The sequence below is a fragment of the Eriocheir sinensis genome, chromosome 37 (genome assembly GCF_024679095.1).
Source record: "Eriocheir sinensis breed Jianghai 21 chromosome 37, ASM2467909v1, whole genome shotgun sequence".
Lineage (NCBI taxonomy): Eukaryota > Metazoa > Arthropoda > Malacostraca > Decapoda > Varunidae > Eriocheir > Eriocheir sinensis.
The window spans coordinates 113,482-127,500 of record NC_066545.1 but is presented as its reverse complement, the minus strand read 5'-3'; the positions used below and the strand labels follow the sequence as shown (position 1 = coordinate 127,500).

General features: G+C 48.2%; 1 protein-coding gene across 1 annotated transcript; it reads right to left on the bottom strand.

Moving 5' to 3' along the window:
• Positions 1-285: 285 nt before the first annotated feature.
• On the bottom strand, positions 286-5,714 carry LOC127008451 (uncharacterized). Its single transcript, XM_050880594.1, has 5 exons — positions 5,527-5,714; positions 3,740-4,414; positions 2,875-3,045; positions 2,125-2,251; positions 286-324 (listed from the first exon to the last, which is right to left on the bottom strand). Exons 1-5 carry the CDS (start codon positions 5,712-5,714, stop codon positions 286-288), a joined length of 1,200 nt encoding a protein of 399 aa, XP_050736551.1.
• Between the last annotated feature and the right edge of the window lie 8,305 nt (positions 5,715-14,019).

Genomic DNA, 14,019 nt, shown 5'->3' with positions numbered 1-14,019 from the left:
TCTCTCTCTCTCTCTCTCTCTCTCTCTCTCTCTCTCTCTCTCTCTCTCTCTCTCTCACACACACACACACAAAAAAAAAAAACACAACACACACAGAAAACACACACACACACACACACACACACACACACACACACACACGATCACTGTTGTTGTTAATGCTTACTCCCTGGGGGGTAGCACGGGCTCTGGGGGAGCCCGTCTGAGAAGGCTTGCTAGGTGGATTTTCGTACGGTGGCGGGTATGAATATACAAGTTTTGCTATCTCCGAGTCAGGAGTGCTAGTCACACGCTCAGCAGCAAGCTGCAGAGCCATGACTTCATCTAAAGGAGCGGGTAGATCGGGGGGATAGAGGAGCTCTTTTTCTGGGCATTCAAGAACGTAATGAATCAGCGGGTCCTGTTGCGGGTCGAGGCAGATAGGGCAGGGGTCAGGTTCTCTATTGCTGATTTCAGCGAGTGTTGGAAATCCGAGGCGAAGCCGGCGCATCCGAGTTACTATGGCGTTCGGGGTGGAAGGTGGGACGTTGAAAGGCTGGTAGTTGGGAGCGGTCGTATACCAGAAGGCTAAGCTAGATCCTTGGTTTATGAGGTCTTGGTGATGGTCGAGGGTGCGATTGGCTGCGGCGGTGTTGAGCGTTCGCTGAGTTGGGGCCCAGCTCGGCGCCATATTCAGAGTGATGTTAGGCAAGGTTCCTGCAAGGATGGCCGCCCGGTCCGCCTTCTCGTTCCCTGCCGATCCGACATGACTTGGTGTCCTGTGCAATAAAATATGCTTGCCCTGGGATGCAAGTCTCCTCGCTTGTAGGAAGATAGAAGTTAGGAGTCATTTATTGTAAGTGATACTGCCACTTTGGAGCACCTGGAGGGCGGATAGTGAGTCAGAGTTTATGGCAATGTTTGTGTGGGGCTGGTGTGTGGCGTGGAATAGTGCCCTGAGTATGGCTGCCAATTCGGCTTGTAAGATTGCTATCCCTTGAGAGTGACCCCTGTGCTCGGTGTGTTCTTTGTTGGTGATGGCTGCTCCTACAGATCCGTCGTCACCAACAGAGCCATCTGTATAGTAAAAGGCTGTGGAAGGGTCATCTAAAGAGTCAAGTCTGTGTAGAGCCTCCTGGCGAAGAAGAGCGGGGAAGGAGGGCCCGCGCGGCACTCCGCTGGGTAGTGCTGATTCCAAGGTCGGGGGTGTCCAAGGTGGTGGAGAAGTGTACTGCGGGTGGGGGAGGTCTTGGCAGTCAAGTACGAGGGTTTGTGATCTTAGGCACTGTATAGTCACAGCAACGTCATGCACCCAGTCTCCATCAGCTGCATCGTTCTGTGGCTGCGGTAAGACCTGAACCAGCTGGGTGGAAATAGATAGGTCGGAGCGAGTTCGTATTTGTTTCGCGTCAGTGCACGCCGTCCTGGCCAATATTCGGTGTTGGAGAGAAGGGAGGCCGCTCTCTCCCCGATCGTTTGCCACCCGACATCAGTTAGGTGGGCCCATTATGACGCGCAAAGCATCGTTTAGGGCAACCTCGAGCTTGGTCAGGAGTTGAAGGGTGAGGGAGCACAGGCATGGTGCACTTTAGTCGATTACAGGTCGTATGGCATAAACGTAGAAAGCCCGCGACACGCGATATGAAGCCTCAGCACTGCGACTTGATAGCGCCCGCAGAATGATGGTACGGGCTGCGGCTCGCTCACGCAGGTAGCGCAAAGCGTCGCAAAGCTGAGACGGCTATCCAGCCATACGCCCAGGTATTGGTGTGTGGTAGTGCAAGCGAGCTGATTGCCACCGAAAGAGAGTTCCCTTGCAGGTTGTCGTCGCCCGAGCACCATGACTCTGGTCTTGTTGATGTTGATCTTTAGCCCAAGCTCAGCACACTTCTCCCCTAAGCGTGCGAGGGCTAGAGGTGCCTGTTCAAAGCAGTCCCACCTTTGAAACACGAGAGCGAGATCGTCTGCATAGCAGAGCAGCTTGACACCTTGACCTTAATCAACGTGTATTAGGCCCTCCATTAGGACGTTGAAAAAACTGGGGCTTAGAATGCCGCCTTGAGGAGTGCCCCGAGCGTGGTGATGTACAGTTGACACTTCTTGAAAGAGGACGCTCGCTCCTCGACCTTGGAAGAAGTTCCTTACCCACGAGAGCAGCCTCCCCCTGACACCCTTGCGTGCAAGGGCTGTCAGAATGGCTAGGGGGCTCGCAAGTTCAAAGGCTTTTTCCAAGTCGATGAAAACAGCCATGCCGTGTCCTCGCCTCAACTCACTGAGAAAGGAGGTGAGACAGTTGGTGGTGCCAGTCTGAGATAAATAAGCAAATATGGTCTGTAGAGGTCCAGTTCGCCACTTCAGGCGAGCGAGGACGAGTATTTCAGCAGTTTTCCCAAGGCAGCTGAGTAAAGATATTGAGCGCAAGGAGGTAGGATCCTTGGGCTTGGGGATCGGTTGTATTATGGCCGTTTTTCACGTGTTTGGTAGACGGCCTTGCTGCCAAGAGAGATTGAGGAGGTCCAGCTTATTCCTTTCCCGGTCTCTCCCGCGTGGAATAGCATGGAGTAGGTGACTCCGTCTGCCCCTGGAGCTGTGTCGCCACCGTGCTTCACTGACCGGCGGAGCTCACTGATGGTGAAGGGGATGTCTGCCTTATCCTCCATTAAGCATGCCTCGTTGACAAGGGCTGACCGTTGTAGGACAAGTTGTTCTTGCGTCTCCCTCACATTATTTGGGAGCCGGGCAGGAAAGGTGCGGGCAGCAAAGCTTGCACTGAGTCGCTCTGCTTCAGCTTTGGGGTCAGGGTGAGTGGGTGGTCGGGGAGGATGGGAGGGAGACACAAAACGCGGCCTCGCCCACATCTCTCCTAGAGAAGAGTGGGAGTCAAGACTACGGCACCATTGGACCCAGGCCTCGTCCCGCAACTGTTGCTTGATGGTGGAGGTGTGCCGCGCAACGGCTTGCAGGTAACGCCGATTTGGGGAGGTGGGGCGGCGGCGGAAGGCTCTGCGGGTAATGTTGAGGCGGTGATTCAGCTCTTTGACGCGGTGACCGTAGATCCAGCGGTTCCTGTAGTATCGACTGGGTAGCTTGGTGAGAGGAATAGAGGCTCTGGCAGTATTTTGGAAGGCCTCGATGACCTAACTCTCTAAGTTATCGAGGTGATGAGTAGCTGGAAGGGAGTTGAGGGTACTTTTGAAAGTGAGTGTGAAAACACTCCAGTCTGCCATTTTCGTAGTGAGGCAAGGAGGAAGCAGTGGAGGTGGCGGCAAGGTGCTTAGCGCCAAGTGGATTACTACTCCATAATGATCGCTAGTCACAGTGGGGTGGACTGACCAGGTGGCGGTGTTGACGAAGGGCGTGGACACTATGGTCAGGTCGATGCGTCCTCCTCCTATATGTGTTGCCTGTGACACGTCATTAAGGAGTGAAACTCCTCCTGTTTCGGCTAGCGCTTCAACGACGTGTCGACCAGTGACATTCTGGGATGACGGCAGCAGCGGTCCCCTCAGGGTTACTAGTACGTGGCGGGTGTCCTCCTGACGTGATGTTTTGCATCGCTGTGCATCTTCGATTTGTGGATGGCGGGTGAGGATGGTTAGCGGCATGCGGAGGGGGTACCCCATGACAACACCTATTGTTGTTTGCTCCTGGGGCTCTATTTTGGCGATATGGAATCTTGCCTCTTGTTCCGATGCTAAGTTGCTTAGAGTGTTGTAGCTTGCCTCGTCCAGCGGGACAAGAACAGAGCTGCCACCCTTGCCCATGACATTCCGAATCTTGTGTAGGCTGCGAGTCCTCTAGGGCAGCCACCGCATCGTAACTGGTGGGAAACTCGGGCTGGGCTGGGACGCAGAAGGCGGGCAACTTGGACTGTGTGCGTGGCGTTGGTGTCACCGTCACCGATGGTTGACTAGGGGAATGGGAGCGACATGCCGGTTGTTGCGCGTTTCCCTTCTTCCGAACGAGTATGTAGCCGTCAGCGGTTGTGAGCTGAGAATTGGTTACAAAGGTAGCAGAGCTGGAGATATCACCGGCAGTAGAAGTGGAGTCGGTAGAAGCAGGAATAGAGGCGGTAGTAGAGGCAGTGGTAGAGGCGGTGGCGGGGGCAGGAGCAGGGTCAGTGGGGGTAGAAATTGAGGCGGTAGCGGGGGCAGGGGCAGGGGCAGTGGCTGCAAAAGTAGAGGCAGTGGCGGGGGGAGGGGCAGGGTTAGAGGTGGTGGCAGGGGCAGGAGCAATGTCAGTAGCGGCAGGAGTAGAGGCAGTGGCGGGGGCAGGAGCAGGGTCAGTGGTGGCAGGAGCAGGGTTGGTAGCGGCAGTGGAGGCGGTGGCGGGGGCAAGAGCAGGATCCGCGGCAGCAGAGACACAGTCGGTTGGATTGACAGTGGCAGGAGAGTAACAAGAGTCGAAGTCGGAATCAGCAGGGCACACCCTAGTACTTTTTCGTCGCCAGGAAGATGGTGATGGGGCAGGCCAGGATCAGGACAGTGGGTCAACCGGCGCGCAGAAAATGACGTCAGCAGGTGGAGCGAGGAGAGATGAAACAGAAAACGAAAGTATTCACGTCGAACAGTAACGCAAATAAAATCGAAAGTATTTACGTCGAGCGGTAACGGAAATATAATTTAAACAGGCTTTCATTGTCTTTGTCTTTGATTGACAAATATCGTATCTTCTAAAGGTTTCTGTAGTGAATTTAACACACAAAGAAATAACGTACACACATCTTTAGGTAATGTTTCTTGCTTATTCACACTATAATTAACTTGACTGTCAATATATGCATATTCTAGACACAGTATAAAAATACAAAACAAACTAAATACCTTTTTGGCCACAATGGGAGAGCTTAAACCTTATATCTAAGAATAATGACTGCCCGTCCCTTTGTTATGGCTCACAGTAGTAAGCGTGGGATTGCCTTTGTAACGGCTCACATATTGCTGTGTAATAATAATAAGTACAATGAAAACTATAAGCCTACATTCAAATCCTCTCTAACGAGCATGATGCTACTCGATCCACTTACAATAGGATTCAATAGTTTATCCTGTATACATAAATAAGACATTATAGAAAATAGATTCCTTTAAAGGTACACTTGCTTTTATCTACTTAATTACATTCCTTAAATAAAATAAAAATACATACATAAGAAAATAAGGAATCTGCAAGAGGCCAGTTGACCTACACGTGGTAGTTCCTGTAAAACTATAAACTCTAAAATCTATATCCATCCATAAATATACTGAGTGGCCCGACCCTTCGTATATTTTCCGCATGTGGCCCTCTGTGAAAAAAAGTTTGGACACCCCTGACTTAGACAGACTAAGGTGCTTTCTCTAGAGCGTTAAATAGCCTACTTACAGTTTTGCAGCCAGATACTGAACAACTGCAAGGCATTGTGATTTGACAAGAACAAGCAACCCATACACCACCTCAGGGCACCACTTCCGGCTGGCTACTGAGGCCGTGAGGCGTACCATAGCTAAACCCACCAACCTTCCGCCTGATGACGTCATGCGCCAGTTGATTCAAAATTTGACTCGCTTTCCGGTAGACTCTGTGTCCTTTGATCCTGGGGCAGCCATGCCGTCGTCAGCGGGGGCGTGGTTGTGCGCGCTGCAGTCAGAGGAGCCGGTGGAGGCCGGGGGTCGACGGATACGGTTGGGAGCGGAACCGCCGCGCCGCCCAGCCGTTGGAGGCGAACCAAGCTTTGTGCGTCTTGGTTTCCCCATCTCGAACCAGCATAAAAGGACGCGTTACCTACAACTATAGTACCTCAGGGGGTAGAAACACAGCTACCTATGTCCCTAGCAGCAAGACTACATTGGGTTAGAAACACAGCTAGCTAACGGGAAGCCTAGGGTGCTGGAAGCTCTTACAGTGACGAGGTGGGCATCTTCCCACTCTCTAGAGGGCGTCGTGAGGGCCTCGCCACTGCCCCTTGCGGGACTTGTGTCTGGCGTATCAGGGTAGAGCAGTAGCGTAGTACACCACCCACTTATCCTAGAGGGCCCCCTCGTGACAGTGCCTTCAGGGTTCGGCTTCCTAATTGGCTGCAGCTCGTAAACTGTTAAAAAAAAGGATACATAGGTAAATGAAATAACGGACAAGAAGACTATCTAGATTCTCCGTAGCAGTAGTCCTTATAACGGGGTCGCAGCAGTAGCGCGGCGGTTGCCCCTGGTGTTAAAGAGCTTGGCGGGCACAGCCAGGACGGATGGCCCAATTAAATGAAAATAACTTCTAAGATACTTGATGTATCCGCTTGCCTCAGCGATGGAATAAGCTTTGCAAGCTTATGGTTAGCTGAGTCAAATGGCTAAGCGTTGGAGAGAGATAGTCTGAAGATATTACGGTTTTGTGAGAAGCTGTACGCGTCTCTCTCTCTCTCTCTCTCTCTCTCTCTCTCTCTCTCTCTCTCTCTCTCTCTCTCTCTCTCTCACACACACACACACACGCACACACACACACACACACATTTATTTTCTCTCTCTCTCTCTCTCTCTCTCTCTCTCTCTCTCTCTCTCTCCAAATATATTCTGTACGAGTGTTATTTCTCCTCCAACGACGTCGTCCGGAAGTGAAACGAGCCGCTGAGTTTTGCTCTACAGGGCGACAACACACACACACACACACACACACACACACACACACACACACACACACACACACACACACACACACAGCTCCATCTCTCTCTCTCTCTCTCTCTCTCTCTCTCTCTCTCTCTCTCTCTCTCTCTCTCTCTCTCTCTCTCTCTCTCTCTCTCTCTCTCTCTCTCTCTCTCTCTCTCTTTCTTTCTTTCCTTCTCCCTCACGTCATTTGTACCACCATAGGACAAAGAGGAGCTTCGTCAGGTCATGTTTATTACGAGGACAGGAGAGCAACAAGGTAAAACAATCAGAAAACATGAACCTTACCTGTGTTGTTAGGCGGCGGTATTGTGCCCGTAACGAGAAGTGATCCTTCGATGTATTGTAGGAGGAACAGCCATTAATGAGGAAAAACAGATGGTGGAGGTGGAAATAGAGGTAGGAGTGGAGATGAAGAGGAGGACGAAGAAGAGAAGGAGGAAGAGAAAGAGGAGGGAAAGGAGGAGGAGGAGGAGGAGGAGGAGAAGAAGGAGGAGGAGGAAGAAGAGAAGGAGGAGGAGGAGGAGGAGGAGGAGGAGGAGCAAGAAGAGAAGCAAGAGGAGGAGGAGAAGGAGGAAGAGGAAGAGGAGGAAGTATGCAACGAGGAGGCTGAGAAGAGGCTGTGGAAGTAGGATAATAGAAAAGGGTTCGAAAAAACTAAAGAAAATGTAAACTTTTACCGCAGCAGTTTGAGGTAACCAATAATCTGTTACTAATAAGGAGGAGGAGGAGGAGGAGGAGGAAGGAGTGGAGAAGGAGACATTGATACATGGAAACATGGAAAGGAGGGTAACAGGAAGCCTATCTGCTCATTATGAGGTTGCCCGCTCCAATGGTAAGATCTGCTCGACAGTCACATCGTGCCCGCAAAGCAGATCAAAGCACTCACTCCAGAGCGTAACGTTCAGTCTACTCCTGCTTCAACGAAGTAATGGTGTAGGTGAACTTAGTTGATGGCTTTTGCACTTACTATTTCAGCAGGAAGGTTGTTCCAATTACGTATATCTCTGCTGGAAAAGAAACCCCTACCAATATCTATATTGCATCATCTCGCTCGGATCCGTAGACAATTGTTCCTGTTCCTGTTCTTCAAGTGCGTCGTACGAGTCGTTTTTCATACAGCAGGGCCTTTAATGATGGAATCATTTTCGTAGCACGTCGTTGAACTACTTTTAATTACTCATTGTCCTTGTAATTAGAGAACCAGAACTGCACTGCATATTCGAGGTGAGGTGCTACCACTGGATTATATAAAGATAACATTGCTTACGGCGTCTTACACTCGAAGTTCCTGCTATGAACACGAGCGTAGTGTTGGCTTTGCTAAATGCTTTTCTACAGTGCTTCCTGTGTTTCAGGTCACTGCTTATCCCATAATTCGATTCCTCCCGCACGACCTGCAGAGGCTTCCCCCGCAAGTATGGTTACCATCTCTGGAACCTAAGTGCATGACTTTACATATGTCATCACTGAATGACAATAGAGGAGGAGGAGGAGGATGAATACTTAGGAAGAACAGACACCAGACAACCTGGCGGTCTATGGCGAAGAAGTCTGTCTACTACCGCTACTACAGCTATTATTATTATTATGGTAAGCTACCAAAGCCTCCCTTTAGGATGCAAATACAACACGGTGAACCACACAAATTACCAAAAGGCACTGGAGAAAAGCAAAGGTAATGACTAGTTAAGAAACTGGCCAGTCAAAGCTAAAAGAAGGAAAAATAAAATTACTGTTTCAAAAGGACATTCAAACGAGACTTAAATGTAGAAATGCCTGCAGAAAGGACAATCTTATTGGCTAACTGATTCCATAAACTTGTCAACGACGGAAGAAAACATCGTGAGAACTGTGTCGTACAAACATTCATAGGATTAAAAGCAAGATCGTTTTGACTTAGAGCAAACCTCGTGACCCGGGCAGGAGTAAAAGGATCTGGCAACATTGTGTAAGGGATGTCGATTATTCTTAAAAAAAAAAAAAAAAATGCTAAGGGCACCAACTTAACGCCGATGATCAAGAACAAGAACAAGTGCCGGAGAAATAAATTTAATTGAATTAATAGCTCTGTCAAGTAACTTTAAATGACAATAGAATATTTTCACTCACGTGACCTTGTGACCTTTTCATGATCCTTGCTGGGGGACCAGCGAGTGAGTGAGAGACCGTGCCTCGTTGGGGAACCGTAGTAAATGGAGTACTCCAAATATTATTTTTCGCTCTCTCTGCTGGACAGGACTTATTATGAAAGGATGGTCACTTACGTCAGGTTTAGTTGCCTTAAAATACGGCTGCTTTATGTGAAAACCAAGGCAAACATTAAATGAAGAAATGGATTTCACAGAGATACGCACTGTCTACATACCTAACAATAAAGACATATTGCTTCAACAAAGATTTTATCAACATATTTAACAATAAGTGATGTTTCAGAGAGTGCCAACATTCATCTGCACTTGTACTACCTACCACACAAGCTAACCCACATTTAGGGGGTTGGTCATTCACAAAGCGAGTGTCTACATATCTAACAGTAACTAATATTTGAACAATGATGCTGGCAACATATATAATAATAATTAATATATCAAAGTGCCAGCATTCATCATCCATCACTCATACCTACCATACATTAATAACTTTTGGGGCTGGCCACTACTAAATCTAGTCATGAAGAATTAACTCTTTAATAAAGGCTAACTAACTTGACAAACAAGTGAAAATTCACTTCACTGTCGTACAATGTCACTATTTTTTGCTTGACACCACTGGAATAAAGTATCTGAATCTGCAGGTGTGTTATATGTTGACACTGGAAGCCCCAGCTAGGACTGAGGCAACACTGTCTCTACTCGTCATTGTGTACGATTGAAACATCATTCCTACCTGTCATGAAGTGCTTTCCACAGACTCTCCAGTGTTTAGGGTTTGAACTCTGGACTCTGGAGATCCTCGCTAACCATAGACTTCTTTCAGCGATCAACTCCCTCCGCTCACCTTACCGCGTTGGTATTTTAGACAGGCGGTAAAACGATAACTTGGGTGTTTATCTGTATTATTTCCACACCCAATGACACAGCAAAGATGTGGCATTTCTGTCCTCAGACGGGGCACCGGTACGTGATGTGAACACCACAAAATGAGGCTAAAAACTCGCGTCCCGTCAATCCAATGGCCATGAAATCTCCCGGCAAGGTCCCCCAACAACTGAATCGGCTGATCCCGCCAACCCATAATGCACCGCGGCCGTGACGTCATGGATTAGCGCGACGTCACACGAAACTTCTCTATTGGCAGCAGACATCCAAACAAGAGCGCAATATTCAAAGTGGGGCAAAATGAATGCATACAAAAAAATTGATTACAGTTGAGTCACTAGCAAATATTTTGAAGCACTTACGAAGTAGGCCTGTCTTCTGTGCAATAGTGGAAGACATGGAACGGATGTGCTTCTCAAATGTCAGTTTAGAATCAAGAGTAACTCCCAACAAACAAATACTAGAAACATCCTTAATCTGTTCACCAAAAATATGCAAACAAGGATGAGATGGATTCAAGGTACGGGATCTACTGATGGTAATGGAATACGTTTTATTAGCATTAATCTTCCTGCCCCAAAGTTAACACCAAGCGGTGATCATTGCCAAGTCCCTATTCAGAGATGCAGCAACTTCACCTCTGTTGCTAGGAGAGTGAACAGAGGAGTATAGAAATGTATCATCAGCATATGAAATAAGCTTATTTTCGAGTTATTGTCCAAATCAGAAATAAAAATGTTAAAAAGTAAAGGTCCAAGGACACTGCCCTGAGGAACTCCAGAATCAACAGGCAAAGAAGCAAAGCAGGCACCATCAACAACCATTCACTGTAATCGATCAGTTAAAAATTCTTTAAAAATACTGAGAAGACTTCCATCAATACTAAGGAGGTTTAGTTTATAAATTAGAGCCCTATGATTCACATCAAAAGCAGAACTAAACTCAATAGCAACAACTCGAGACTCATGCCCACGATCCAAAGAAGACTGCAGGTCATGGGACAGAGTCAAGAGAGCGTCTCATGTTCCCAAACCCTTACGGAATCCGAACTGAGAATCAGGTAACTGATTGTATTTATCACAGTATATGGAAAGCCGTTAAGCCAAAAGCCTCTCAAAGATCTTAGAGAGGATAGGAGTGATAGAAATTGGGCGGTACTCAGTAGGAAAAGTTGAAGCTGAGGCTCCCTTCGGGATGAGGATGATGTTGGCCTTGCGCCAACAAGAAGGAGAACTTCCAGATTTCAGCAGTAACCTAAGTACTACAGCAAGTTTTGGTATTTAGAACGTTCTTAAAGAATAGAGGAAAAAAATATCTGGATCCGTCCTACCATATACATCAAGATATATAAGGTACTGTACTTTTTCAATTCACTGGATCTAAATGCAACTGAGCTAAGTTTTGGAAAGGGAAAGACAAATGTAGGGATAATTCATCATCACGCTGTTTGTTAATAAAAATATCAGAAAGTAAATTAGCCTTTCTTAAAGGATCAAAGGACATTGGACCATCAGACTTGCGTAATGGGTGCATGGTAGAATCGACACCAAACAAGGTGGATTGTTAGAGAAACCCATCATATATGTGGCTGAGTAGTTCCTGCAAGAACCTCCTGTATATGAGAATTATAAGCAGCTTCAGCTGTTACTAGTAATCTACGTGTGATAGGACAGGATAGAATAGATGAAGGCTCCTCCCCACCCACCTCTCTCTTCGGCAACGTGACAGCAGGAAATAGTTAGAAGTGAACACCATGTGCCTTTAAGGAAGAAAGGGACATGGACATTTCACAGTAAAGAGATAAATAAGAGGAAACTACTACCCTTAATTTACGCTACCGGTGACCTAAGCTGTGTTGGAAATTATTAGCCATGCTGCATTGTGCCTGAAACATATGAAAAGGGTTAGTAAAATCCTATATCCCTGAAGAGGAGGAAATTGTCGAAAGAGAGGATGAGGAGGGAAAGGCAATAGAGAAGACGATTTTTTTTTCTTCACATTCGGCCTTTTGCGCCGGTAGGCTTTCTTGGTGGGGCCTGATGGTCGGCTCAACCCGTTATGGCGCAGGCAGGTGTTTATAATGGTGCTATCTTGTTTGGCTCATGGTGCACCCCTGAGCTCATCTTTGAGCCTCTCTTTAGAGAGAGAACCTTGAGTCCAAGTTGATAGGTGGTTTTCAGGACATGTGGGTAATCTCGGCGGTGACTGAAAAACCCCAGTAGTGGCGGCGGGCAGGACTCGGATCCGTGTCCTCCTGGAAGCGGCGCCATCATGCTAACCATTCAGCAATCCTCTCACCCCAAACACACACACACACACACACACACACACACACACACACACACACACACACACACACACACACCGCTCTGATAATTCCGTGGATAAAACTCTGCCCTGTCTGGCTGAAGTTCGAGCCCTGCTTAAGTGGGATTTTTCCGCTGACAAGGAGTTACTGTCCCACCTTGAGCAAGGGGGATGGGGTGTGTGGCGTGTGAAGGTGCTTTCAGTACCCAGAGATCGACCATAATAAGCTTGCTCTAATTGAGATGGCGATGACGAGTCTAGATCGTGATCTGGCTGTGGTAAATTGCGCACACACACACACACACACACACACACACGGAGGCGGGGAGGCGGTGGCTGAGTCGACAGAGTGACGGCGCCGCGTTCAGAAGGACGCGAGTTCAATCCCCGCCCGGTGCCACCAAGATGGGATTTTTCAGCCGCCGCCGAGTGGCTTAAAACTACCCACATGCTGTCCAGAAGACCACCTATCAACCCGGACTCTAGATTCTAGGATTAAAGATGAGCTCCGGGAGGGCAGCATGAGCCAATGCAAGATGGCGCCAATAAACATTCGCCTGCGCCAGAACGGGCTGGGCCGACCATCAGGCCCCACCGGGAAGAAGCCTTGGGCCGACCATCAGGCCCCACCGGGAAGAAGCCTACCGGCGCAATAGGCAGCGACGTAAAACACACACACACACACACACACACACACACATCGCTCCGTAGCTCAATTGGTTAGAGCGCTGCACTGCCAGGCTTCACGGCCTGACAGGCGGCGGTTCGAGCCCCGCTCAGGCCTGAATCTTTCCGCTGACAAGGAGTGGTTACAATCCCCCCCTTGAGTAAGGGGGATGGGTTGTGTAGTGTGTGAAGTCCTGGCAGTGCCCATAGATCGACTATAATAAGCATGAACTTGCTCATGTCAGGAGGGTGCTTGCTGGCGATTGCGAAGCCAACTCGTGATCAGGCCATATTGAATTAAACTAGGCTAAACTAAATTGACTGTAGCAAAACATAAATAAAGGAGAAACGAGAGAATAAGCTGTAGTGGAAGTCAACAAAATAGAAAGATGACGGCACGGGAAGACCATGACGTGTTGAAAGATCAAGAATTATGAAGACTAGGAAGTATACTCCATACATCTTCTAACTCATATGTGTGAATCAATCAGTCCGCACTCCTTTTTTTAACTACTTTTCTCTCACCCTTGGGAACTAAGGCTCCTCGCCATTAAGTCATTCTACCAACCCATGTACCAGCCATTTGTTTCATATCTATCTCGCGATAACGACCATACAGTACCATAAAGTCCATCTAAAAACCCATGTATATAGATTACCCACTGCATAGTCTTTTTTTTATTTATCTAACTCCTTCATGCCGGCAAAGATAAACTACCTCATATAGAGTTACTTGTTCGTCTCACAGCTTCCCTTCGCTAGACGCTGCCGACGACACAACGATGACTAAATTTACAAGAAGGATTTCCATATTTATTGCAGAATTGCCTGACCGATCGATTGTGTTCGCATATATTCTCACACGTATTCGTATTTCTCGAACATACACACGGCGGCGGTGAGTGGTGGATGAAGGCGGTGTGGAAGGAGGAGGAGGAGGAGGTAGGCGATGTTGGAAGAGGAGGAAGGAGGTTGAAAGGAGGAAGGTGGTATGGGAGGAGAAGGAGGAGGAGGGAGATGTGGAAAGAAGAGGAAGGTGGTATGGAAAGAGGAGGATAACGGTGGGGGAAGAGGAAGGCGATGGGGGAAGAGGAGGAAGGCAGTGAGAAAAGAGGAGGAAGGCGGTGTGGGAAAAGGAGGAAGGTGGTGTGAAAGGAGGAGGAAGGGCGGTGGAGGAGGAAGAGGAGGAGGAAGACGAGGGGAGAGGTGGAGGAAGGCGGTGTATTTTAGATGTGGTATAACCGCTGCAGGGTTTATGGTGAGGTGAACCTGCGTGTGGGAAGAGTTGGCACTTCAATAATTAGTCAGCGTGGCAAAGTTAACAAATATAATTCCTGCGTAACAGATTTTCTTCCACAACAGAAAATAGGAGAAACACCAAAAGTGAACAA